The sequence below is a fragment of the Mustela lutreola genome, chromosome 7, assembly GCF_030435805.1.
Source record: "Mustela lutreola isolate mMusLut2 chromosome 7, mMusLut2.pri, whole genome shotgun sequence".
In the NCBI taxonomy this organism is placed as follows: Eukaryota; Metazoa; Chordata; class Mammalia; order Carnivora; family Mustelidae; genus Mustela; species Mustela lutreola.
Genome location: NC_081296.1, coordinates 105,147,189 through 105,174,955, shown reverse-complemented (window position 1 = coordinate 105,174,955; position 27,767 = coordinate 105,147,189). Strand labels below are relative to the sequence as shown.

The 27,767-nt window shown below is 37.2% G+C and overlaps 1 protein-coding gene across 4 annotated transcripts in view; it reads left to right on the top strand.

Moving 5' to 3' along the window:
* Positions 1-27,767, top strand: part of MAP4K5 (mitogen-activated protein kinase kinase kinase kinase 5) — a 115,269-nt gene that overhangs the window by 8,072 nt on the left and 79,430 nt on the right. For all 4 annotated transcript variants that reach the window (XM_059182051.1, XM_059182049.1, XM_059182050.1 and 1 more), the window contains exon 3: positions 23,851-23,908. In XM_059182051.1, the coding sequence (XP_059038034.1) occupies positions 23,851-23,908 (58 nt within the window). The remainder of the gene's footprint in view (positions 1-23,850; positions 23,909-27,767) is intronic.

Below are 27,767 nucleotides of genomic sequence, written 5' to 3'. Positions count from 1 at the left end.
CTACCTTCACTCCTTTTTTCTCTCCCTCTTCCTCTAAAGTAGAGCCTCCATTGATTTCCAGCCCCAGTTGTTTCCCTACAAGTGTGGTTAGGATGAGGCACATTGATGTATGGGGAACTGGGATGGAGCAGGGTGATGACAGGGTGGAAAGGGGTATTTAACATTCAACCAGTATTTAGAGAGGACCTTTTATGTGCCAGACACTGTCCTGGGGCCTTGAGAAACATAGGTGAACAAAGTAGACAAAGATTCGTGTTCTCATGGAACTTACATTCTAGTAGCGGGAGAGAGAGACGATAAACATAGTAGATAAGCTGTGTATATGTTAGAAGGTGATTACAGATATGGAAAGAAGGAAAAGTTGAACAGATTAAGGGATTGCCAGGGTGTGATGGGGAAGGTTGAGGGTTGTCAGGGTATGCCTCATTGAGGTTAGATTTGAGTGAAAACTTAAAGCAAATGAGGGACTTAGCTATGTGGATATCTATGTAATCAGAAGAAGTCTTAAATATCTTTCTTACTGAATCACCTGACCCTATCACTGCAGTTAAATTGTAAGCTTAGGGTCAGGAATTAGAACTAAGACATGATCATTGACATTATCCCATCTTATTGGCGGGTGCAAAAGTACGGGTCATTATGATTTTAATTAGATGAGGTTCATCTGTTAGATGTGTTACCCATTCCTCTGTTTTGTTTTGTTTTTTTAAGATTTTATTTATTTGACAGAGAGAGACACAGTGAGAGAAGGAACACAAGCAGGGAAAGTGGGAGAGGGAGAAGCAGGCTTCCCACTGAGCAGAGAGCCTGATGCAGGGCTCGATCCCAGGACCTTGGGATCATGACCTGAGCCAAGAGCAGACGCTTAATGACTGAGCCACCCAGGTGCCCCATCCTCTGTTATCTTTTAAAAGCATGATTTTGTAAACAAATTTGTAGCTGCTTTTACTGTGTCTCGACCAGTATTCTCTAATCTTTGAACTCTAAAAGTAGGCATGCCTAATGGCCCCAAATATGAAGGTGATAGAATATAGATGCATGTGCTGTTTATTTTCTCTCTGACATTTGATATCAAAACATTACCTATTTTCTCTCTTTTTTGATATTAATACCATTTGTTTGAATATACTGTCGTTTCTGTGCCATGGTAGTCTGGCATAAGAGATTATTGGGTTTTCATGTTAGGGTGAGAGAGGGTGAATAACTTGCAAAAATGGGTTAACTGCAAAAAATAAGGACTGTGCTTCAAAAATCTTATTTAAAATTACATGTTTTATTAAGCTAGTGGATATCTTATTAAAAGCTGTTTAATTAGATGTTATGTTAAATATTGTGTAAGGTTACTGTGAAATAAAGTGTGTTATTAGGATGAAGTGTACTATTATGGATGTTTACTATTTTATAAATCATCTAGTTAAATCTTTTTCTTCTTTAAATATTTTATTTATTTATTTGTCAGAAAGTAGAAGCCGGGGAACAGGAGGGAGAGGGAGAAGCAGGCTCCCTGCTGAGCAATGAGCCCAATGTGGGGCCTGAGCTAAAGACAGACACTTACCTGACTGAGCCACCCAGGCACCCCCAGTTAAATCTTTATTTAGTATTTCTTACTCTGCAGAAGTAGGCTTATTTTATGACTGCCTTAAAAAAGAAATATGGCTCTAGTTATAGATATGAAGCTCTGGGCCATGACTGGAGGCAAATTATTTAAAAACTCTTTTCTACCTTCATAGAAATGTGAAAACTATAGAAGTCTTTAAAATATTTTCATCTTGGTGAAGATAGACATGAAACAGTGTCATCACTGCTGCAGCTGTACAAATTATAGTTCCAGAATTAACTTGTGGATATAGCCTTCATGTTAGGCTTATAATACATTTTAATGTTTTTGTTGTTTTTATTACTTAGGTTCAGCATTTTTACTTTAACCATCATTTCCAGTGTTCTTGGTAAAGACAAATGGGATAGATTGCAGATTGACTTAGATTTCTTATTCTGCTTTTGCTTTCAAAATTTATAAAAGTTTCACTTCTCAACTTTAAATTGTGGTTTCAGACCAAATATACAGGAAGAGAAATATGAAGGTTATTAACAAGTGATAACCTGTATTTTCAGGGCAATTTTTTTGTCAGTTGTCAAATTGTTAATTTGAGAAATGTCAGTTGTCAAAATTGTCAATTTGAGAACTTAATCCAAGTTCATATTAATTGGAGCAGGCACTTTCACCTGGCTGTGCTGGACTAATTGTACATTGGCTATTGCTCTCCAATTATGTGAGGTACTATTTAAGTTAATGTAGATAACTCTCCGTAGAAGGGCAAGATGAACTTACGTCAAACGTATCTTTATTTCTGTTAAATGTCATCATCTTCCACTGAGATTTTGATAAATGAATTCGGAAGCCAGGCAAATAGCCTGATCTATCCTTGGAGGTGTTTGGGCCCATGAATCATACCGGCCCCCACCTTCCAACATTTTTACAGAAATGAAATCGGATTAAAATGACTAAGAGTGACTAATGTTAGTTTAGCTCTTTCATAATCAGTATATTATTTGTTTCTGACAATAATCCTATGAAGTAGGGAGAGATTTATTATCATCACTGATTTACCCAAAAAAAAAAACCCTTACTATTTGTCCTAGATCTTACTGTGAGTAAGTGGCAGTATGAGGATTTGAATTCAGATTATCTGACTCTGTTCTTTCCACTATTCTCAGCTGCCTAGCTGCCTGGAGACTGTATCTTTAAATTCACTGGGGCACACAGAGCCCTTAACACGTTATTTACCGCATAATAAGCTCTTAACAAATTATGGTCAGATGAAACTTTGGTGGCCTCACTCCTCTGCTGAGAGATGAGGGATTTTTTTAGATAGATTTGAATATGCACATCAGCTTCAGTTTGTGGTACTAATTTTAAGAGACACCTTTTCTTGGTTACCCCTTCTGGTCATTACTCTTATCCTCATATTTTCCAAGTTGGAACCCAACTTGCCTTTACTATGGAGATGACTCGGCTCATAGTCACCCCACATTGTAAATAACTAAAAAGAGAATCTGTCCTTTTTCTTAGTTTGGGACACTTTTCCTGCTGTGCTTCTCTTGCCCTCATTTTGTCTGGACTTTAAACTTACGGGTATTGTTATCTGGATTAACTGAGTCCCATAGATGGTACTGTGTAATGCTATTATGAATTAAAATAAAATACTAATTATTTCAGGCAGTTATCATTAACTAGTTACTTCTGTGTGCTATCTAATTTAAGGTAAATAGGACTGCCTGAGAAGGATTTGACTTTTAGCATTGTCTTGTGAACCACTGTGTTACTTCTCCTACACATGCACCTCCTTTATTAGATGAGCTGTGCCTTCTTCCTCTCTTTTTTTAAAGATGTATTTATTTTGGGGGCGCCTGAGTGGCTCAGTTGCTTAAGTGTCTGCTTTCACCTCAGGTGATGATCCCAGAGTCTTGGGATTGAGCCTCCACATCAGGCTTCCTGCTCAGTGGGGAGCCTGCTTCTGGTTCTCCCTCAGTTCATTTCTGTTTCTCTCTCTCTCTCTCAAATAAATAAATAAAACCTTTTTTAAAAAAGGGATTTATTTATTATTTTGAGAGAAGGAGAGGGAGCATGTGTACAGTAGGGGAGAGCAGAGGAAGAGAAAGAATCTCAAGCAGACTCCCCGCTAAGGGAAGAGCCCGAGTGGGGCTTGTTCCTAGGACCCTAAGATCATGACCAGAGGCAAAATCAAGAGTCAGCTGCTCAACCAACTGAGTCCCCTAGGTGCCCCACAACTTATACATTTTAAGTTTTTTGCTACTAATTGTATTATATGATGGAGTTGATTGGTTCCCTACCAGTTTTTTTTTTTCTAGGAAAATTTCCCATTATACATTAGTCATAATAAATATAACACATATATAATATACAATATATTCTATATGGTATATATATGATAATACAAGTTTTTTTCACTTTAACAATATATTACAAACAACTTTTTATGTTAGTAATTATGTACATTTTATATTTGAATGTTATTTCTTGTATTATTTTACAATTTAAAAAAAAATTTTGACATAGTTTTTGCTTAGAGCTTTGACTTCATCGTACAATTTTTAATCCATTATCGTTGGATTATCTCCAGGAGTTCCTTATTATAAGCAATGCTGTGATCAGTGTCCTTGAACAAATTCTTAACACAAAAATAAAACTGTTTCTTTAAGTTTTCTGAGCTTTTTGAAATTTTAGTGAATTTTGACTATAACTTCAAAAATGTGTCACCTATCAACAGTGGTTCCCTTTCATCTTAAATCCTTTCTTCCTTTTACTTTGCCATTAGGACATCCAAATAATTCAATTTAAGTACTCTTCTGGATGGAACTCTCCTTTTATTTTTTTTTTTTTTTTAAGATTTTATTTATTTATTTGACAGAGAGAAATCACAAGTAGATGGAGAGGCAGGCAGAGAGAGAGAGAGGAGGAAGCAGACTCCCTGCCGAGCAGAGAGCCCGATGCGGGACTCGATCCCAGGATCCCGAGATCATGACCTGAGCCGAAGGCAGCGGCTTAACCCACTGAGCCACCCAGGCGCCCCAGAACTCTCCTTTTAAAAAAATCAATCTGTTCTAAGAAAGGGTTAAGAAAATGCTTTTCACAGGCAAGTAAGTGTCCTAACAGGCCAAGGCTTTAGTGTGTCCTGAGATGTTAGTCATGTGGACAGATTTAGAGTAACCCTAACAGGAAGGCCCCAGGCTCGGACTATGTCTGCCTGGGAGTATGTCTGCTGGGGAATGCTGCAGTGCAGTCTCCTTCTATGGCAGTAGGAGCACCTGTCTAGACCTGTGTAACTGTGTGGAAGGCAGCTTGGAAATACTCCACAAAAATTAAGGAATTTATGAGTTGGCAGGGGCCTCTCACACAGTGCAAAAATCCCAAACCCTGTCCTTGACAAGTGGCCATTTAACTTATTTAAACAATAAGGACTTACTCTTTTAAAAGCAGTCAGTTCCTTTTTTAGGTGCTATCTGTAATCTGTCCCATTGAAACTCAGACAGGGCAGGTACATCTTTGTAATTCTTTGCTCCTATTCCAGCAATACTACCTTCACATCTGAAGTATCTGGTGCATAGGTGGTGCTCAATGAAAAAAAAATTAAAATAATGAATGACTAATCTTTATTTTAAATTTTCATGTGAATGTTATGCTATAAGTGACTCTACCCTTATTGTATTTTGTTCCCATAAACTTAATAGTCTTACTGGAAGTATTTTCCTTGAAATTTATGTAACAATTTGTATATGTATACTATGCCTAGTGTTTATAACCTACCTTTTTCCTTAAAGGATTTATAAGAGGAGTAAAATGAAGCACTTTACTTTGCTATTGTCAGAGGATAAAATATTCCGTTTGGTTTTGAATATAACACTTTTAACATTTATTTTTCAATTTTAAAAATATCATAACTTTATAGAAATTCAAAAAAAGAAGTCTCCTTTATTGCCATGAATCTATTGTTATAAGTGCTATCAAACTTTGAGCACTTAGTCAAAGTACATAGTAACCAGAATAGCAGGAAGGGTCTGGAAACTGTATGTAGTATTTTGAAGGGATTGGATGTTTGTAGTTAGAAAGGAGCCCATGTGTGTGTATATATGTGTGTGTGTGTGTGTGTGTATACACATGTATACATATATGTGTGTATATACACATATATACATATGTATGCTTACATACAATATGTATATATTATACACATATATATACATATATATATATAGACATATACATACATACATATATATTTTAAGGGTTTTATTTATTTGAGAGAGAGAATGCGAGCGGGAGAAAGAATAGGAGTAGAGTAGTGGGGAGAGGGATAAGCAGAATCTGCACCAAACATAGAATCCGACACGGGGCTCTATTCCAGGACCCTGAGATCACGACCTGAGCCAAAACCAAGAATCCAGTGCCTAACTGAGTGAGCCACTCAGGCATCCCAGCTTTTATATTTTTTAATCTTAGCAGGGTTAAAAGTAGAACTAGCCCCTGACTGCCATAGGCTCTCAATAAATACTTAATAAATTAATAAATTTAGTTACCTGAAATTTGTCACAGTAGGAGGAATATGCTAAATCAGTATTACCTCACAGTCCAAAACTAGGGACTCTGAGGAGAAATTATAGGAAAGTAGATTTTGCTTATCATAGAAAAGCCTTCATTCAACTAAAGTTATCCTAAAGAATTAATATATCAGATTGGCCAAATTACCGCTGCAAAGTAGAAGAGAATTGTTTTTTTAGAACAAAGTTGAATTAGATGATTTCCAACAGTTTCTCTGAACTGGGTTTCTAATAAAACAGTATCTCTGGAGTGGTTTTGGTTTTGTCTGTTTTCACTATTCCTTAATATGGGTGATTTTTTAATATCCCATTCTTGACTTTCTTTTTTTTTTTTTTTTTTTTTTTTTTTTTTTTTTAAGATTTTATTTATTTATTTGACAGAGAGAGATCACAGCAGGCAGAGAGGCAGGCAGAGAGAGGGGAAGGGAAGGAAGCAGGCCCCTGCTGAGCAGAGAGCCCGATGCGGGACTCGATCCCAGGACCCTGAGATCATGACCTGAGCCGAAGGCAGCGGCTTAACCCACTGAGCCACCCAGGCACCCTTGACTTTCTTTTCTTATTCTCCACATTCTTCCTAAGTAATCTCATCTACCTGGCTTGGATTCAGTAATGTTGATGGTGCCCAAATCTGTCTCCCAATCCAGGTTAGCTCTTGAGCTTGAGGAGCTATTAAGTGGCTTACAGGGTATCACTAGTAGGTTTTCCATCGGAACCTAAAATTTAAATATGTTCAAATTTGAGCCATTCATCTATGTCCCTTCACTACCTTCCTGTCTCGAGCCATAAGGTGTGTTCATCTTCTTTGTCATTGTAGTGAATGGGACCACACTGTTCACTCAGTTGTGCAGTCCACAAACTAGGGGTTATGCTAGGCTTGCTGTTTCTTTGCATCTTACATTAAATAGCTTACCAGTTTCTAATGGAGACAAGCTTGAACTAAAGTAGAACAGAGGAGGTGAAGGGACGTGAATGGATTTGATCTATATTTTTAAGTCATCAGGATTTGCTTATACATCAGGTGTAAAAGTAAAAGGAAAGAAATGAAGAATGAAGTTGGGTTTGGATTTAAGCAACAACTGAATGCATGCAATTAATTTTATTTAGATTGGGAAGATATGGGAATGAATGGGTTTATGGAGTAGGGATAATCGAATGTTCTATGTTAGACATGTTAACATTGAGATGCCTTTTAGGTTTCCATGGATTTAGGAATGTGAAGCTGAGTAAGGAGAGATTTGTCCTGGAGATGGTTGTTAAAGCCATAAGACTACATAGGAGAATGTCAGATAAAGAAAAACTGAAATTTCGTCATTACTCAGGATAGGTAAGAAAAGAGGGAGTAATAAAGAGGCTGAAGCATTATTGAAGGTTTGAAGAGGAGAGTAAAATAGTCCTAATGAAGAGTGGGAAATAGCTTCTCCTCGTGGAAAAGTTGTAGTTTGAAATGTGTGTTGTGATTTCAAAATAAGATCAGTTAACATAATTTTAAATTTGTTTCCAGCAGCATTAGCTGGCTAGCTATTTAATACCAGCATGGAATGAGTGGATTATGTTTAATCAGATTAGGATTTTGCAAAGCTAGTGTGATACAGGGCAGGATGGGACAGGAGTTAAGGGAGTTTGTGAGAGAGTGACTGGAAATGGAGTGATGGACTATGGAACCCTGAAAATTGAGGGAATGTGAGGAATTGAGATATAATTGGTAGCCATAAGGAACTGCTCTGATAAGAATGGAAGGACTGGGACTGAAGGGTAGATCATCAGCAGGAAGTACAGTGTTTGAAATCAAGATTCAGATAGGAGGTCAAGGAATGAAAAGTCAGGAAGTAGGTCTGGAGGCAAGAGAAGGAATGGAGAAGAAGACTGACCCAGAGACCATAAAGTCTTGAATGAACAAGGAGGGGGGGTGACCAAGAAGTTAGTAGGTGGTAGCTCCAAGAGAACAGTGGTTGATATAGTCTGTCTTGAGCTGCAGAGGAATCTCGATGTGTCACCCTTCCCTTATTTACACTATTAAGTTCCCTTACCACAAGATAGTTCTTCTTTGAGATGCCCGTGTTTTCTCCTGTCTTTACCATGTTGTCTGGAATTCTGCCATAATCATCACCACCACTACCACCACCATCATGCTTCTTCTGCAGCCCCAACATCTCTTTTCAGGTCTCAGGTTAGATTTACTTTCTCTTGGAAGCTTTCTCCAGCCAGCTTTGAATGGGGTCAGAACCTCCTATGTTGTCTTATGTCACCTTTGAGGGCACTTGTGACACTGTATGGTATTTACTGTTCACTTCTCTCTCTCTCTCTCCAACTGATAAAAGCCTTGGAAGACAGGAACTTTTTTGTTTCATTAATTCCCCAATATCAACAACAGTACGTGATGCATAGTCAGTAATATTGGTTCAATGAGCCAGTCAAAAACAGTGTTCTAAAACAGTATACCAAAAACAGGTATAGAGGTTTTATAGCCTATGACATAGTTTACTTTTTTTTTTGGATGAACCAGTACTTCACATTCTTCAAACCTTACAGATGCTGTGTTGCTACTTTTGTATTGTAGTTCATATTCTTAAATCTGGGATGCATAATCCTGACTGAAAATAGTCACTGGCCACTAGAGATAGCTTGTTACATACAGGGATATCTCAATTTTCTGTAGTTATGTTAAATAATATTTTTGGAAGAAGGGGGCATATTTAAAACTGGTGCCCCCAGTTGGCTTTCCAGAAAAGTTTTTGTGACCCTAAAATTATGCTGGAAAGAAGTTAATTGGAGATAGGATGAGGGGCCTAATGTGAAGAACAATAAAGTTGTGTATAAAGGCTGAGCTCACTTACCTTCATGGTGACTGTCTTGGTTGCCATAGGTTTTAAATGACTGTCATTAGTTACCAGTTTTATTTTAGATCTAATTTTTAAAAATTCTCTTCTAAAAAATTCTAACTTCATGGCCACAGAGGTGTAATATTTATTATTAAGTATTCTCTCTCTTGTTCTTTCTTGAAAACTTGCAGGTAAATGTGTAGACACAAGACTTTTCCTTTAATTATTTTTAATCACCTTAAAATTTTCACAGCATGTGAAGAAGTTCATGGCTGAAAAAACTGGCAGCTGCATGGTATTATTGAAATAGAAATGGCTTGGTCAGCATTTTTTTTTTTTTTTTTTTTAACCTTTGTGCAAGTGGAACTCTAAGGATAACTTTTCACTGTGAATTTAAAAATCAAAGACTGGACAATTTGAGTTAAAACACTTCTCTGATAGTAAATTGACTTGGAAATATTAAGATGTTAAAGGGAAATGCATTAGCAATGAGAATAGAAAATTTAACTGGAAAGGCTCTTTCATGGATTTTATTATTACATTGATCCCATTTATTATTAGTTTATCTTTCCCTACCCAGTGATTTCAATTCCTAATTAATAAGAGTTAAATAATAGATAAGCAGGACTCCTGGGTGGCTCAGTCTGTGTTACATGTCTGCCTTGGGCTCAGGTCATGATCTTGGGGTCCAGAGATCGAGCCATGCCAGGCTCCCTGCTCAAGGGGAGTCTTCTCCCTCTCCTTCTGCCCCTCCCTCCTGCTTGTGCTCACGTGCATACTCTCTCACTCAAATAAGTAAAATCTTAAAAAAAAGAGATTAGCTGTAGTGACATTTTCTTAGAGTTCTGGGTGTTTATTATACTTTTAAGTCTGAATAGTGAATACCAGTAACCTACTAAAATACACAGGAATCAGAAATATATTTAGATCCTTTTTGTAGAGGTGCTTTAGTACATTCCATTATTTCCTACTGCAGGATTTTCGAATTCTTGTGTGTTAAAAACAAAAATACTTGAGAATATTGCATTGAACTTGTTGGAGAGAATAGTTGGGTTTCAAAAACCAGTACTATATATGACTCTTCTGGGTTATAGTGTGAAAGTATATAGTTAAATTTCTGAAAGATCTCTTTAGCAAATTGAATCTGTAAAGTCTCTGTTTAGATCTTTTTTTCTGAAAGCCTCTTTGCATTTTATTATAAAAGAGCCTGGTACTGCTTTCTGTTTTAAAAATTCCAGCTGGAAAATTACAGAGTACGAAAGTTTGCCCATCGTTGCTTCATTTGGAGAGAACAGAAGTATGTCTTCAAAATGGAGAATGACATTTAAGATATCTGTTAGTGGGAGTTTTAGCTTATATTATTTTTCTTTACTTTTTACTTCTGTTAATCATATATTTTGGCTTCTGCCTGGTACTGAATACCATTTTTATTTTATGTGGTTCTATAATTGTTGTTCATATCCTCCAATGAGCTGTTTCTTTCTGAGCCCCTGAGAATCTAAAAAACAAAACAAAACAAAATACCCAAAAAGGTGTTCTCTGTCCTTGTGTCTTTATTTTGGTTCTATTAAATTGAAACAACATATCTGTGTTGATTGTAATCATGAAAATTGACTCTTAAATCTGTCTGAAAGTATCCTATACTTAAAAAAATAGTTTTATATGTATTCTTTTAAAAATAATCAGTAGAATTAATTTTAAGTATTTTAGTTTTAGATTTACAGAATAATTGAGCCAATAGGATGTAGTTACATTCATCTACCCCCCAACCACCTACCTACCCATGGTTTCCCCTTTTATTAACATCTTTCATTGGTGGGGCACATTTATTACAATTATTGAACCAGTATTGATATATTATTATTATTATTATAGTCCATACTTGACATTAAGAGTCACTTGTGTTGTACAGTTTTATGGGTTTTGACAGATACATAATGATATGTGTCCATCATTACAGTTTCATGCAGAAGAGTTTCACCACCCTAAAACCTCCTATGCTTTAGGTATTCATCAGTCTCCACCTAAACCCTTGGCAACCATCATTCTTTTTATTCTCTATAGTTTTACTGTTTCCAGAATGTCACATACTTGGAATCATATGGTATTAGACTGATGGCTTTCACTTAGCAGTAGGCATTTAAGTTTCATAACTTTTCATGGCTTGATGGCTCATTTTTTTCATTGTTTTTTTATTTATTTGACAGAGAGAGATCACAAGTAGGCAGACGGCAGGTAGAGAAGGGGGGGGAGGGAGCAAGCTCCCTGCTAAGCAGAGAGCCCAATGCAGAGCTCTATCCCAGGATCCTGAGATCATGACCTGAGCCAAAGGGAGAGGCTTGACCCACTGAGCCACCTAGGCGCCCCTCATTTTTTAAAATCACTAAATAATATTTAGTATGGATGTACCACAATTTGTTCATCATTACCTATTGAAAGACATCTTAATCATTTCCAGTTTGGGTGATTATGATTAAAGTCTGCTATAAGCATTCTTGTACAGGTTTTTGTGTGGATGTAAGTTTTTAACTTAATTGGGTAAATGCCAAAAGTGGGGATTGCTAGATCATATGTTAAGACTGTGTGTTTAGCTTTGTAAGAAACTGTCAAACTGTCAGTATATGTGTTCCTTTTTTCTTTTTTTGTTTTTTTTTTAAGATTTTATTTATTTATTTATTTATTTATTTTTTTTTTTTTTTTATTTTTTATTTTTTATAAACATATATTTTTTATATACATATATTTTTATCCCCAGGTCTGTGAATCACCAGGTTTACACACTTCACAGCACTCACCAAATCACATACCCTCCCCAATGTCCATAATCCCACCCCCTTCTCCCCAACCCCCTCCCCCCGGCAACCCTCAGTTTGTTTTGTGAGATTAAGAGTCACTTATGGTTTGTCTCCCTCCCAATCCCATCTTGTTTCATTTATTCTTCTACCCACTTAAGCCTCCATGTTGCATCACCACTTCCTCATATCAGGGAGATCATATGATAGTTGTCTTTCTCTGCTTGACTTATTTCGCTAAGCATGATACGCTCTAGTTCCATCCATGTTGTTGCAAATGGCAAGATTTCATTTCTTTTGATGGCTGCATAGTATTCCATTGTGTATATATACCACATCTTCTTGATCCATTCATCTGTTGATGGACATCTAGGTTCTTTCCATAGTTTGGCTATTGTGGACATTGCTGCTATAAACATTCGGGTGCATGTGTCCCTTTGGATCACTACATTTGTATCTTTAGGGTAAATACCCAATAGTGCAATTGCTGGGTCATAGGGCAGTTCTATTTTCAACATTTTGAGGAACCTCCATGCTGTTTTCCAGAGTGGCTGCACCAGCTTGCATTCCCACCAACAGTGTAGGAGGGTTCCCCTTTCTCCGCATCCTCGCCAGCATCTGTCATTTCCTGACTTGTTGATTTTAGCCATTCTGACTGGTGTGAGGTGATATCTCATTGTGGTTTTGATTTGTATTTCCCTGATGCCAAGTGATATGGAGCACTTTTTCATGTGTCTGTTGGCCATCTGGATGTCTTCTTTGCAGAAATGTCTGTTCATGTCTTCTGCCCATTTCTTGATTGGATTATTTGTTCTTTGGGTGTTGAGTTTGCTAAGTTCTTTATAGATTCTGGACACTAGTCCTTTATCTGATATGTCGTTTGCAAATATCTTCTCCCATTCTGTCAGTTGTCTTTTGATTTTGTTAACTGTTTCCTTTGCTGTGCAAAAGCTTTTGATCTTGATGAAATCCCAGTAGTTCATTTTTTCCCTTGCTTCCCTTGCCTTTTGCGTTGTTCCTAGGAAGATGTTGCTGCGGCAGAGGTCGAAGAGGTTGCTGCCCGTGTTCTCCTCAAGGATTTTGATGGATTCCTTTCGTACATTGAGGTCCTTCATCCATTTTGAGTCTATTTTTGTGTGTGGTGTAAGGAAATGGTCCAATTTCATTTTTCTGCATGTGGCTGTCCAATTTTCCCAGCACCATTTATTGAAAAGGCTGTCTTTTTTCCATTGGACATTCTTTCCTGCTTTGTCGAAGATTAGTTGACCATAGAGTTGAGGGTCTATTTCTGGGCTCTCTATTCTGTTCCATTGATCTATGTGTCTGTTTTTGTGCCAGTACCATGCTGTCTTGATGATGACAGCTTTGTAATAGAGCTTGAAGTCCGGAATTGTGATGCCACCAACGTTGGCTTTCTTTTTCAATATCCCTTTGGCTATTCGAGGTCTTTTCTGGTTCCATATAAATTTTAGAATTATTTGTTCCATTTCTTTGAAAAAGATGGATGGTACTTTGATAGGAATTGCATTAAATGTGTAGATTGCTTTAGGTAGCATAGACATTTTCACAATATTTATTCTTCCAATCCAGGAGCATGGAACATGTTTCCATTTCTTTGTGTCTTCCTCAATTTCTTTCATGAGTACTTTATAGTTTTCTGAGTATAGATTCTGTGTCTCTTTGGTTAGGTTTATTCCTAGGTATCTTATGGTTTTGGATGCAATTGTAAATGGGATTGACTCCTTAATATCTCTTTCTTCTGTCTTGCTGTTGGTGTAGAGAAATGCAACTGATTTCTGTGCATTGATTTTATATCCTGACACTTTACTGAATTCCTGTATAAGTTCTAGCAGTTTTGGAGTGGAGTCTTTTGGGTTTTCCACATATAGTATCATATCATCTGCGAAGAGTGATAATTTGACTTCTTCTTTGCCGATTTGGATGCCTTTAATTTCCTTTTGTTGTCTGATTGCTGAGGCTAGGACCTCTAGTACGATGTTGAATAGCAGTGGTGATAATGGACATCCCTGCCGTGTTCCTGACCTTAGCGGAAAAGCTTTCAGTTTTTCTCCATTGAGAATGATATTTGCGGTGGGTTTTTCATAGATGGCTTTGATGATATTGAGGTATGTGCCCTCTATCCCTACACTTTGAAGAGTTTTGATCAGGAAGGGATGTTGTACTTTGTCAAATGCTTTTTCAGCATCTATTGAGAGTATCATATGGTTCTTGTTCTTACTTTTATTGATGTGTTGTATCACATTGACTGATTTGCGGATGTTGAACCAACCTTGCAGCCCTGGAATAAATCCCACTTGGTCGTGGTGAATAATCTTTTTAATGTACTGTTGAATCCTATTGGCTAGTATTTTGTTGAGTATTTTCGCATCTGTGTTCATCAAGGATATCGGTCTATAGCTCTCTTTTTTGGTGGGATCCTTGTCTGGTTTTGGGATCAAGGTGATGCTGGCCTCATAAAATGAGTTTGGAAGTTTTCCTTCCATTTCTATTTTTTGGAACAGTTTCAGGAGAATAGGAATTAGTTCTTCTTTAAATGTTTGGTAGAATTCCCCCGGGAAGCCGTCTGGCCCTGGGCTTTTGTTTGTTTGGAGATTTTTAATGACTGTTTCAATCTCCTTACTGGTTATGGGTCTGTTCAGGCTTTCTATTTCTTCATGGTTCAGTTGTGGTAGTTTATATGTTTCTAGGAATGCATCCATTTCTTCCAGATTGTCAAATTTATTGCCGTAGAGTTGCTCATAGTATGTTCTTATAATAGTTTGTATTTCCTTGGTGTTAGTTGTGATCTCTCCTCTTTCATTCATGATTTTATTTATTTGGGTCCTTTCTCTTTTCTTTTTGATAAGTCGGGCCAGGGGTTTATCAATTTTATTAATTCTTTCAAAGAACCAGCTCCTAGTTTCGTTGATTTGTTCTATTGTTTTTTTGGTTTCTATTTCATTGATTTCTGCTCTGATCTTTATGATTTCTCTTCTCCTGCTGGGCTTAGGGTTTCTTTCTTGTTCCTTCTCCAGCTCCTTTAGGTGTAGGGTTAGGTTGTGTACCTGAGACCTTTCTTGTTTCTTGAGAAAGGCTTGTACCGCTATATATTTTCCTCTCAGGACTGCCTTTGTTGTGTCCCACAGATTTTGAACCGTTGTATTTTCATTATCATTTGTTTCCATGATTTTTTTCAATTCTTCTTTAATTTCCCGGTTGACCCATTCATTCTTTAGAAGGATACTGTTTAGTCTCCATGTATTTGGGTTCTTTCCAAACTTCCTTTTGTGGTTGAGTTCTAGCTTTAGAGCATTGTGGTCTGAAAATATGCAGGGAATGATCCCAATCTTTTGATACCGGTTGAGTCCTGATTTAGGACCGAGGATGTGATCTATTCTGGAGAATGTACCATGTGCACTAGAGAAGAATGTGTATTCTGTTGCTTTGGGATGAAATATTCTGAATATATCTGTGATGTCCATCTGGTCCAGTGTGTCATTTAAGGCCTTTATTTCCTTGCTGATCTTTTGCTTGGATGACCTGTCCATTTCAGTGAGGGGAATATTAAAGTCCCCTACTATTATTGTATTGTTGTTTATGTGTTTCTTTGATTTTGTTATTAATTGGTTTATATAGTTGGCTGCTCCCACGTTGGGGGCATAGATATTTAAAATTGTTAAATCTTCTTGTTGGACAGACCCTTTGAGTATGATATAGTGTCCTTCCTCATCTCTTATTACAGTCTTTGGCTTAAAATCTAATTGATCTGATATAAGGATTGCCACTCCTGCTTTCTTCTGATGTCCATTAGCATGGTAAATTCTTTTCCACCCCCTCACTTTAAATCTGGAGGTGTCTTCGGGCTTAAAATGTGTTTCTTGGAGGCAACATATAGATGGGTTTTGTTTTTTTATCCATTCTGATACCCTGTGTCTTTTGACAGGGGCATTTAGCCCATTCACATTCAGGGTAACTATTGAGAGATATGAATTTAGTGCCATTGTATTGCCTGTAAGGTGACTGTTACTGTATATGGTCTCTGTTCCTTTCTGATCTACCACTTGTAGGCTCTCTCTTTGCTTAGAGGACCCCTTTCAATATTTCCTGTAGAGCTGGTTTGGTATTTGCAAATTCTTTCAGTTGTTGTTTGTCCTGGAAGCTTTTAATCTCTCCTTCTATTTTCAATGATAGCCTAGCTGGATATAGTATTCTTGGCTGCATGTTTTTCTCGTTTAGTGCTCTGAAAATATCATGCCAGCTCTTTCTGGCCTGCCAGGTCTCTGTGGATAAGTCAGCTGCCAATCTAATATTTTTACCATTGTATGTTACAGACTTCTTTTCCCGGGCTGCTTTCAGGATTTTCTCTTTGTCATTGAGACTTGTAAATTTTACTATTATGTGACGGGGTGTGGGCCTATTCTTATTTATTTTGAGGGGCATTCTCTGAACCTCCTGAATTTTGATGCTTGTTCCCTTTGCCATATTGGGGAAATTCTCCCCAATAATTCTCTCCAGTATACCTTCTGCTCCCCTCTCACTTTCTTCTTCTTCTGGAATCCCAATTATTCTAATGTTGTTTCGTCTTATGGTGTCACTTATTTCTCGAATTCTCCCCTCGTGGTCCAGTAGCTGTTTGTCCCTCTTTTGATCAGCTTCTTTATTCTCTGTCATTTGGTCTTCTATATCACTAATTCTTTCTTCTGCCTCATTTATCCTAGCAGTGAGAGCCTCCATTTTTGATTGCACCTCATTAATAGCTTTTTTGATTTCAACTTGGTTAGATTTTAGTTCTTTTATTTCTCCAGAAAGGGCTTTTATATCTCTCGAGAGGGTTTCTCTAATATCTTCCATGCCTTTTTCGAGCCCGGCTAGAACCTTGAGAATTGTCATTCTGAACTCTAGATCTGACATATTACCGATGTCTGTATTGATTAGGTCCCTAGCTTTCGGTACTGCCTCTTGTTCTTTTTTTTGTGGTGAATTTTTACGTCTTGTCATTTTGTCCAGATAAGAGTAAATGAAGGGGCAAGTAAAATACTAAAAGGGTGGCAACAACCCCAGGAAAATATGCTTTAGCCAAATTAGAAGAGATCCAAAATCGTGAGTGGGGAGAAAGGGGATAAAAAGAGGTTCAAAAAGGAAGAAAGAAAAAAGAAAAAAAAAAAAAAAAAAAAAAAAGAAAAGAATTTTTTTTTTAAAAAAGAAAACACCTAAGAAAAATGTAAAAAAAAATATATATATATTAGATAAACTAGTAAAAAATCGTTAAAAAAGAAAAAGGTAACAGTTAAAAAAAAAAAAAAATTTTACCCGAAGGCGAGAAAAAGAGAAAAAAAAAAAAAAATGAAAAAGAAAAAATTAAATTAACTGCAAGACTAAAAAAAATCACAGGAAAAAAGCCATGAGTTCCGTGCTTGGCTTTCTCCTCCTCTGGAATTCTGCTGCTCTCCTTGGTATTGAAACCGCACTCCTTGGTAGGTGAGCTTGGTCTCGGCTGGATTTCTTGTTGATCTTCTGGGGGAGGGGCCTGTTGTAGTGATTTTCAAGTGTCTTTGCCCCAGGCGGAATTACACCGCCCTTACCCGGGGCCGGGGTGAGTAATCCGCTCGGGTTTGCTTTCAGGAGCTTTTGTTCCCTGAGCGCTTTCCGTAGAGTTCCAGAGGACGGGAATACAAATGGCGGCCTCCTGGTCTCCGGCCCGGAGGAGCCGAGAGCCCAGGGCCCCACTCCTCAGTGCGCCCTCAGAGAACAGCGCCCAGTTACTCCCGTCTGCCTGACCTCCGGCTGCGCTCCGAGCTCACCGAGCCTGCGACCGGTTCAAGGTAACACGGAGCTGCGAGCTTACTGTCGGCTCTGTCTCTGTAGCCGGCTTTCCCGTTCCAATACCCGCAAGCTCTGCGACACTCAGACACCCCCGATCCTTCTGTGACCCTGCGGGACCTGAGGCCACGCTGACCCCGCGTGGGCTTCGCTCCGGTTTAGCCTCTGGAGCGATGTCCCTCCGCGGAACAGACTTTTAAAAGTCCTGATTTTGTGCGCGGTTGCTCCGCCGCTTGCCGGGAGCCGGCCCCTCCCCCCGGGGTCTATCTTCCCGTCGCTTTGGATTCACTTCTCCGCCGGTCCTACCTTTCAGAAAGTGGTTGTTTTTCTGTTTCCAGAATTGCTGTTCTTCTTCTCTTCGATCTGCCGATGGATTTTCAGGTGTTTGCAATCTTTAGATAAGCTATCTAGCTGATCTCCGGCTAGCTGAAGCAGTCTCAGCTTGCTACTTCTCCGCCATCTTGACTCCTCCTCCGAGATTTTATTTATTTATTTGACAGAGAGAAAGAGCACACAAGTAGGTAGAGGGCAGATGGAAGAGAGAAAGAAGCAGGCTCTCCACCAATCAGGGATCCAGATGCGGGGCTCAGTCCCGGAACCCTGAGACCACGACCTTAGCTGAAGGCAGACGTCCAATCAGCTGAGCCACCCAGCTCAGTATATGTGTTCTTAAGAATCAACTGAACAAACCGAGGCGCCTGGGTGGCTCAGTTGGTTAAGCCTCCGCCTTTGGCTCGAGTCATGGTCTCAAGGTCCTGGGATTGACCCTCCATCGGGCTTTCTACTCAGTAGGGAGCCTGCTTCCCCCTCTCTGTCTGCCTACTTGTAATCTCTCTCTCTCTGTCAAATAAATAAAATCATTAAAAAATATATTTAAAAAATCAACTGAATTGGGGCATGTGGGTGGCTTAGTCAGTTGAGCCACTGACTCTTGGTTTCGGGTCAGGTCATGATCTCAGGGTTGTGAGATCTGCTGAGGATTCACATTCCCTTCTCCTTCTGCCCCTCCTCCCCACTTGATCTCTCTTTCTCTCTCTAAAATAATTAATTAAAAAAAAAGAAAGAATCAACCTACTTAAAAACCTGGAAGGATACACTCTAAACTATTAACAGTAGTTACCTCAAGGGGATGAAAGTGGGGAGATGGGAGGGACTGTCATCTTATTTTATAGTATTTGAATTTTTTAAACAAAATACTATTTTGTAGTAATTTTTTACAATAAAATTTTTCTCTAAAATATTTAATGCATGGTAATAAAAATTGAAATGAGGGGCACCTGGGTGGCTGTCTGTTAAAGTGTCCGACTCTTGGTTTCAGTTCAGGTCGTGATCTCATGGGTCATGAGACTGAGTGTCCCGAGTCAGGTTCTGCGCTCAGTGGGGAATCTGCTTGAAGATTTTCTTCCTCTGCTCCTCCCCACTGGTTTACACCCTCTCTTTCTCAAGTAAATAAGTAAATCTTTTTTAAAAAATTGAAAAATGAGTTAACATAAATAAAAGAAGACCATTTAAAGCAGTATATTATCAGTTTCATAGCACTTCCTAGTTGTGGAGAATTTTAATATTCTCAACCTTTAAGTAAAGAGGATAATTACTCCAATCGTAATTGTCCATTCAACAAATTTATAGAACCATCTACCCATAGCATAGTCCTTCATAGAATCCTCCTCAGAGCTAAGAAGAGAACACACTTCATCCAGCCTTGGGATGTTAGGCAAGACTTCCTGGAGGAGGTGATACCTAAATTGCATTCTGAGGGAGAAATCTGAATTAATGAGACTAATGTGGAGGGGGAAAAGGGTAGGGGAAGGAGAATGTACCAGAATGAGGGCAGTGTTTTCAAACTAGAGACCAAGTCATTTGCTTCTGGTTAATCTGATTAAATCAGAATTAATTGTTTCACAATCTCAGAGAAGCATATTAGATCTTTTCATGCTCTTGGCACTTGTTTGATAAACTGTAATTGGGAGGTGTGGGCTCATATTTTCTTTTGGCTTCTAGTGACTGGCAGGGTTTATTGCCCTAATCCTGTTTTGCTTGGAAAACTGGAATAATGAATACCCTGAAGATATTTTGTTGCTAGAGATGTGTCAGCATCTATCACTGTTGCATGAGTTAAACATTGTACTCTCTTGAGTTTTAGAACCTTGAATGGTTCAACTGTCACTGTTTGTGAGTGTACATACATATTACTTTCTTGGGCCATCTATGTCTCTTATAGTTAAATCTTTCTTCCCATATGTAAATCTCCACTATATACACATAGATATTTTATGTTTTCTATATTCCAGGGAAACTTTAAAAATTATCACTTAGAGAAATGCAGAAAGAGGGGAAAACCGGGAATGACAACGTGAAAAGATCGTAGTGGATTATGTTTGCTAGATTATGATGCAGGAGCCTTAAAAGAAGAATTAGTTGAGTCTTGTCAGTTGATAATTTTCCGAATCCTGTAAGTTAAGAGTTTAAACATTTTGGAAAGCTACTGACTTTTATTTGGTATCTTTTTCCAAATTATTTAAAATAATAGGGGCACCTGGGTGGCTCAGTGGGTTAAGCCGCTGCCTTTGGCTCGGGTCAAGATCTCAGGGTCCTGGGATCGAGTCCCGCATCGGGCTCTCTGCTCAGCGGGGAGCCTGCTTCCCTCTCTCTCTCTCTGCCTGCCTTTCCATCTACTTGTGATTTCTCTCTGTCAAATAAATAAATAAAATCTTTAAAAAATAATAATAATAATATTTTTTCTTGGTTCAAATTCAACTCTCAAATTATTTAGGACCTTAAATATGAAAGAATTTACGATCTCTAATGTTGAAAATCATCATAGGAAATAGTTTAATATAAAATATGAATAGTACATTACCCTATTTTCAACAAAAGTCACCCCTGAGGTGTGTTAAATATTATGAAATTAATACTTTTCTTTGGTACCTGTTGCATTTAAAAAAGGAAAACAGAATTCTCATCTGTTGAAAAAGCAGTGGAACGTTGACATCAGAATACATTTACTGGGTTCTTACACTGTCTCTTGCCCCTGGCCAGCAGAATAGCCTTGGGCAAGTCCCCTAACTTGACCTAGCTAAGTCTTTGTGTTTAAATAAATAAAGTAATGAATATGAGAGTTCCCCCAAACTATAAAGCAATTATAGATATAATTTGCATCATTATCATGGAATTTATCTTCCAATACACATTTATAACCCACTGAACAGCATTCCCAAGAAGTCAGTTATTACTGCTTATTTTATAACTTCTGGCCATGTTCTTTTTTTTTTTTTTTAATTATCATGTAATGTATTATTTGCCTCAGGGGTGCAGGTCTGTGAATCATTAGACTTACACATTTCACAGCACTTACCATAGCACATATCCTTCTCTAGTGTCCATAACTTAGCCACCCTCTAGCAATCCTCAGTTTGTTTTATGAGATTAAGAGTTTTTTATGGTTTGTCTCCTTCCCAATACCATCTTGTTTCATTTTCCCCCCAATCCTCCTCAACCCCCTGCCCTGCCTCTCAAATTCCTCATATCAGAGAGATCATATGATAATTGTCTTTCTCTGACTTATTTCACTTAGCATAATACCCTCTAGTTCCATCCATGTCATTGCAAGTGGCAAGATTTCTTTTGATGGCTGCATAGTATTCCATTGTGTGTATATATATACCACATCTTCTTTATCCATTCATCTCTTGATGGACATTTAGGTTCTTTCATAGTTTGGCTATTATGAACATTGCTGCTATACACATTTGGGGTGCATGTGCCACTTTGGATCTTTAGGGTAAATACCCAGTAGAGCGATTGCTGGGTCATAGGATAGCTCTATTTTCAACTTTTTGAGGAACCTCCATCCTGTTTTCCAGAGTGGCTGCACCAGTTTGCATTCCCACCAACAGTATAGGAGGGTTCCCCTTTCTCTGTATCCTCGCCAATATCTGCTGTTTCCTGACTTGTTAATTTTAACCATTCTTTTGGTATGGTAGTATCTGATTGGTGTATGGTAGTATCTCACTGTGGTTTTGATTTGTATATTTCCCTGATACTGAGTGATGTTGAGCACTTTTTCGTGTGTCTGTTCTGGCCATGTCTTATATACCAAAATCTCACTGGGATGTAAAATGTCGAGCAGTGGACAGCCTAATCTGTGTACACATAATTTTCTATAACCCATGGCAGGACTGAAATGCTGAAAGATCTTAGGAACTGGGACAACACCTAAGGCTAACAGATAGTTCTTTTGTCCAAGGGCAAGAAAGCAGAAAGGATAGTTGTGGTGTGAAGCTTTTGGCTGACCTGTTCCATGTCTTTGAATGTGTTTGCATTTGGTTTAGGGATAATTCGGGGGGGGGGGGTTGGTTAAAATGTCTTTTTTCCTCCCCAGACCACTCCTTATGCTAATTTACCATGATAGATGAGGAAAATATGAACTTCTTACTGTATTTGAGACTTGTGTAGAAAATCCTTTTTTTCTTCCTGTTTGTGTTTCTTTCTGTATCCCTCTCCCCCATTCGATTCATTTTTCTCACCTTCTATATGTCTTTTCTAAAAGTATTCCTTTGAAGGTTGTATTCCCTATATTCTTTGTCATTCTTTATTCTTTTCCCTTTTTTCCTCTTGTAACATTACTTATTTAATCCAGCAAATTGGTATAATTTTACTTTCTTGTTTTTTTATATGCTTATTTTTTTATGCCAAGTATGAAAGTTTATATTTGATTCTAATAGAGTAAGTGAAAGCCTTGTGAATTACTAAATTGCATTTCCACATATGGCGTACCACTTGATGTAAGGGAAATGAGCACTCATATTAGCAATGATAATGTAATAGTACAATGCTTTTAGATCATTTTGATAGTATGTGCTAATGGCCTTAAATGCTCATATTCATACCCTTGGACCTAGTTAATTTCAAACCTTAGAATCCATTTGAACAAAATAATCTTAAATAATGAAAAGACTATGTGTAGCATCCTTAACGTCTAATGATAAGGGAGAATGATTTTTTGGACTATTATGTAGCCATTTAAAATTATGTATAACATGAAGAAAGTTCATAATTTTAAAAACAATTAAAATTTGGACCAACAAGAGAAGTTAGCAAATATAGATTTCACATCCAAGGTTGGTAAGAATATAAATTCACACAGTTTTGTTAAAGGGCACTATGGCAGTGTTTTCATTTAAAATCTACGTACTTTTTGACCTAACAAATATACTTGTAGGTTGCTATACCGTTAAACTGTGGTATGTGCCAAAATATTTGCAGTTATAATCATTGTAGCACTAATTATAAGTCTGTCCAGGGCACTTGGGTGGTACAGTTGTTTGTGTCAGCCTCTTGGTTTCTGCTCAGGTGGTGAACTCATGGGTCAGGGGATCCAGCCCCATCTTGGGCTCCTTGCTCAGCTGGGAGTCTGCTTGAAGAGTCTCTCCCTCTGCCCCTGCCCCAACTTGGGTGTGTGCGGCGCTCCTGGGCGTGCTCTCAAATAAATAAATCTTTTCAAAAAAATCAGTCGGCCCATGATTTTTTTGGTTAGTAGGAAGTAGTTTCTTTTCTATTTATCTGAATAAATAGAAATAAAATAAATAATAAAAAATATTAAAATAAATAAATATAATAAAAATATAATAAATAAAATTAAAAATAAATTTATCTGGAGGAAATAAGGCTGTGGATAGATATAAAGCTAAGATATATTTATCCCTCTATTTATAACTGCAGAACAATATTAAAACCCTCCATTTTCAGCAATACCAGATTAGTGAAATACAGTCTCCATTCAGTAGAAAATTATGCAGTATTATAAACAACATTGTAGAAGACCACATATGATGGCACATATACATGTAAGCACTTATACATCTACACAGGGGAAAAAAAAAACCATGCTCTATTTGTTAACTTTTTTCCTCTGGGTAGTAAGATACAGATGACTTATTTTTCTAAATTTTCCTTTAATGATCTATTATTATTCTTATAAAATATATAAAAACCATGAGTATTTTTTAATTAGTAAGAATATTAACTTTATTGCAAAAAAAAAAAGACTTAGCAAAGTATAACAAAAATTGTAAACAATAGCTAGTTTTGAGTGGTAGGATGGAAGGTAACATGAGTGTGTGTTCGTGTGTGTGTGCCTTTTCTATATTTTTCTTTAGTGAGAAAATGAATATATTCATTTATTGGAAATAAAGGGGTTTTTTTGTTGTTCTGTTAAAAGCATGGTTGATAAGCAACTAATTAACTTAGTGCCAAATAATTTTTATATAACTAACAAAATAACATTTTTATTTTCATTTTAGGCTAGAAATATTCATACAGGAGAGTTGGCTGCAGTAAAAATTATCAAATTGGAGCCTGGTATGTATTAAAACTCTCAAGATGGTTTTTGAATACTTTTCTTGTGTAGTTTATAAATATAGGGCTTAACAAGCATTTTCCGTATTTTTTTCCTTATTTTCCGTCTTCCAAAAGGAAATCTTTGTTGTCAGGGCAGTAGGATATCCAATATGGTTATAATTAAATTCCACCGGAGGTTTTTAGTTTAAGATGAGTTTTGTGTAATAGGTTTGTTGCTAAATAAAGTTTGAAATGTGCACATTCAAAAATTGGAAAGGATAATGAGGGGCGCCTGGGTGGCTCAGTAGGATGGATGGCTGCCTTTGGCTGGGGTCATGGTCCCAGGTCCTGGGATTGAGCCCTGCATCAGGCTCCCTGCTTAGCGGGAAGCCTGCTTCTCCCTCTCCCTCTGCCTGCTTGTGCTCTCTGTCTCTCTCTCTCTGTCAAATAAATAAAATCTTAAAAAAAAAAAATTGAAAGGGATAATGACAGTGCTCATTTTCTTTTAAGGTTGTAGTGAAGTATTTGAACTTCGGTTTTAGCTTTTACGAGAATTCAATTAGGAAAGTATTCATTGGGACACCTGGGTGGCTCAGTCGTTGAGCGTCTGCTTTCGGCTCAGGTCATGATCCTTGGGGTCCTGGGATTGAGCCCCCCGCATTGGGCTCCCTGCTTGGTGGGAAGCTTACGTCTCTCCCACTCCTCCTGCTGTGTTCCCTCTCTTGCTGTGTCTCTCTTTAAAATAAATAAATAATAATCTTTTTTTTTTTTTAAAAAAACAAAGGAAAGTATTCATTGATCAGGCAAGATATTTGGTAATATTTGGGATAATAGTATTTTATATGTCAGATGTAACCTGGCTGCTTGACTTCGATTTAATAATTCTGGTCTTAGCCTAGTGCCTTTTTTTTCCTTTTTTTTTTTTTTTTAAACACAGTTAAGTGTAACAGAAAGCTGTTTGTTTTAAAACAGCCAGGGATACCCGGGTGGCTCAGTCAGTAGAGCATGCAGCTCTTGATCTTGGGGTTGTGAGTTTGAGCCCCATGTTGGGTGTAGAGATTACTTAAAACCAAAACAAAACAAAAATACTGAGAAATTTGCTTTGAAAACAAAACAACTGTGTAAAACCTGAAACAATTTTGTTATTTTGATAACCTGAGTCTTCTAAAAGAAGTAGTAGTAGCTTTTTCTCTTCAGTCTTTTTAAAGTGATATGTGATAAAGTACTTTTATGTACTTTTCAAGTACTTTATGTGATAAGTACATATAACAGAAAATTTAGCATCAAAACCATTTTTAAGTGTACAGTTGAGTGGTATAAAATACACTGATGATGTTGGCCACCATCTTCAGGACTCTACATCTTATAAATAAACTCTATGCCCATTATATGGTAACTTCCCATTCCAGTCTTCCTCCTAGCCCCTGGCAACCACCATTTTACTTTTTGTGTCTGATTTTTACTACTCTGGGTACTTGATGTAAGTAGTCTTTTTGTGACTGGCTGGTTTATGTCACTTAGCATAATGTCTTCAAGGCTCATCCAGTTGTCATGTATATCTGAATATTCTTCCTTTTCAAGACCAAATAACATTCTGTTGAATGAATAGATCACATTTTACTTACCATTCATTTGTTGGTGGACACTTGGGTTGCTTCCACGTTTTAGCTCTTGTGAATAATACTACTATATGAGGATGAGCATACAAATATTTCTTTCAGACTTGCTTTTATTCTTTTTATATAACCAGAAGTGGAGTTGCTAGATCATATCGTAATTCTATTTTTAATTTTTTAGGGACCACTATACTGTTTTCTGCAGTGGCTGTACAGTGTTGCATTTCTACCAGTAGTGTTCAAGTATTCCAGTTTCTCCACACCCTCATCAACACGTTCTTTCTGTTTTGTTTTGTTTGTTACAGCAGCCATCGTAATGGCTATGAGGGACTCTCTCACTGGAGCTTTTGTTTGCATTTCTCTAGTGACTAGAGATGCTGAGCATCTTTTCATGTGCTTATTTTTATATCATTTTTGGAGAAATGTCCTTTGCCCATTTTTTAATTAGGTTGCAAACAATTGTTTCTTTGGTTTGGTTTGGGTTATTTCTTTGTTATTAAGTTTTTTGGAGTTCTTTGTTATAATCTGGATAGTAATCCCATATCAGATATATGATTTACAGATATTTTTTCCCATTCCATGGGCTTTTTACTGTGTTGATATAGTCTTTTGGTTCATAAAATTTTTAAATTTTCATGATGTCCAGTTTGCCTACTTTTTCTTTTGTTGCTTGTGCCTTTGGCATCATCCTCAAGAAATCATTGCCAGGATGCCTGGGTGGCTCAGATGGTTAAGCATCTGCCTTTGGCTCGGGTCATGATCTCCAGGTCCTGGGATCAAGCCCCACGTTGGGCTTTCAGCTCATCAGGGAATCTGCTTCTCCCTCTCCCTTTGCCTCTTCCTCCACTGTGCTCTCTCCCTCTCTACAAATGAATAAATAAAGTCTTAAGAAAAAAAAAAAAGAAATCATTGCCAAATCTAGCCAATAAGCTTTGCTGTATTATAAGAGTTTGTAGTTTTAGGTCTTACAAAGTCTTGAGTTAATTTTTGTATATGGTGTTGGGTGAGGGTCTGGCTTTTTTTTTTTTTTTTTTTTGCTTGTGGATATCCATTTTCCCAGCACCATTTATTGAAAAGATGGTCCTTTCCCCATTGAATAGTCTTAGCAGCGTGTCAGAAATCTTTTTGGTTGAAGGTCAGAAAAAACCTTTGACCATATATGCAAGGGCTTACTTCTGGATTTTCTTTTCTATTCTGTTGGTCCATGTGTCTGTCTTTATATTAGTATCACACTACTTTGAATACCATAGCTTTGTAAGAAGTTTTGAAATCAGAATGTGTGAATCATCCAATTTTGATCTTTTTCAACATTGTTTTGGCTATCTGAGGTCCCTTGAGATTTCATATAAATTTTAGGTTAAGTTTTTCTAATTCTGCAAAAAAATGAAAAAGGAGTTGTAATTTTTGACCAGGTAGGTGAATATTTGGTGATTTGTTCATTTAAAAGATAGAGCATTTTGAGAGTAGAAATTCAGGTCTTCAGCCAAGTATTATAACTTGCCAAATAATTTGTTTATGATATTTCTTGTTGTTATGAATGGCATTTCCCTCCTTACTCTTTCTAGTTGGTAACTGTTGATCTTTATGTAAGTCATTGATATATTAGACTTATTTTCTCTCAGAAAGTTGGCTTTTCATAGATAGCATTTCATTAGATAGCTTTTCATGCCCTTTTGCCCTTAGTTTAATTTTGTCAAACATTGATCTTGCCAAGTCCCCTTTTTTATTCTATTTGTGTGGCATATTAATAGGTAGATAGAGCTTCTATACTTGGGCCTGTCATTTTACTTTAATCCCTTCTGGGTCATTGGTTTTTAGGTGTTTCTCTTAATCATATTTGAGTTTTATTTTATGACCCAATCTGAATCTTTCTCCTTTTGATACATGAGTCTATTACTGTATTATTTAGTGAGATGTTTGATCCTTTGTCCTGGTTTTTTTTTTTTTTTTAATGTTTTTTGAAGCTTTAAAAAATTATGTCTAAATGTTTCTTTTATTCCTACTGCTGATAATTGGAAAGGTACACAGTCTCGTTTTAACAGAGGATGGTTTACAAGACTTTGATTAATATGCTTAAATATGTGTTTTTGGTTTATTGATTTAAGCAATAAAAGTCATTGACTTCTAGGGTTAAAGATATTGAATTTCACGTTTATACCCTCCTGCCTCTTCATCTTCCTGTTTTCAGACATTGGTTAGTTTATTTGGAGGTTTTTGCCTGAGAATTCTTTTATTATACTGGGGCATTGAGTGTGTGTTAGTCT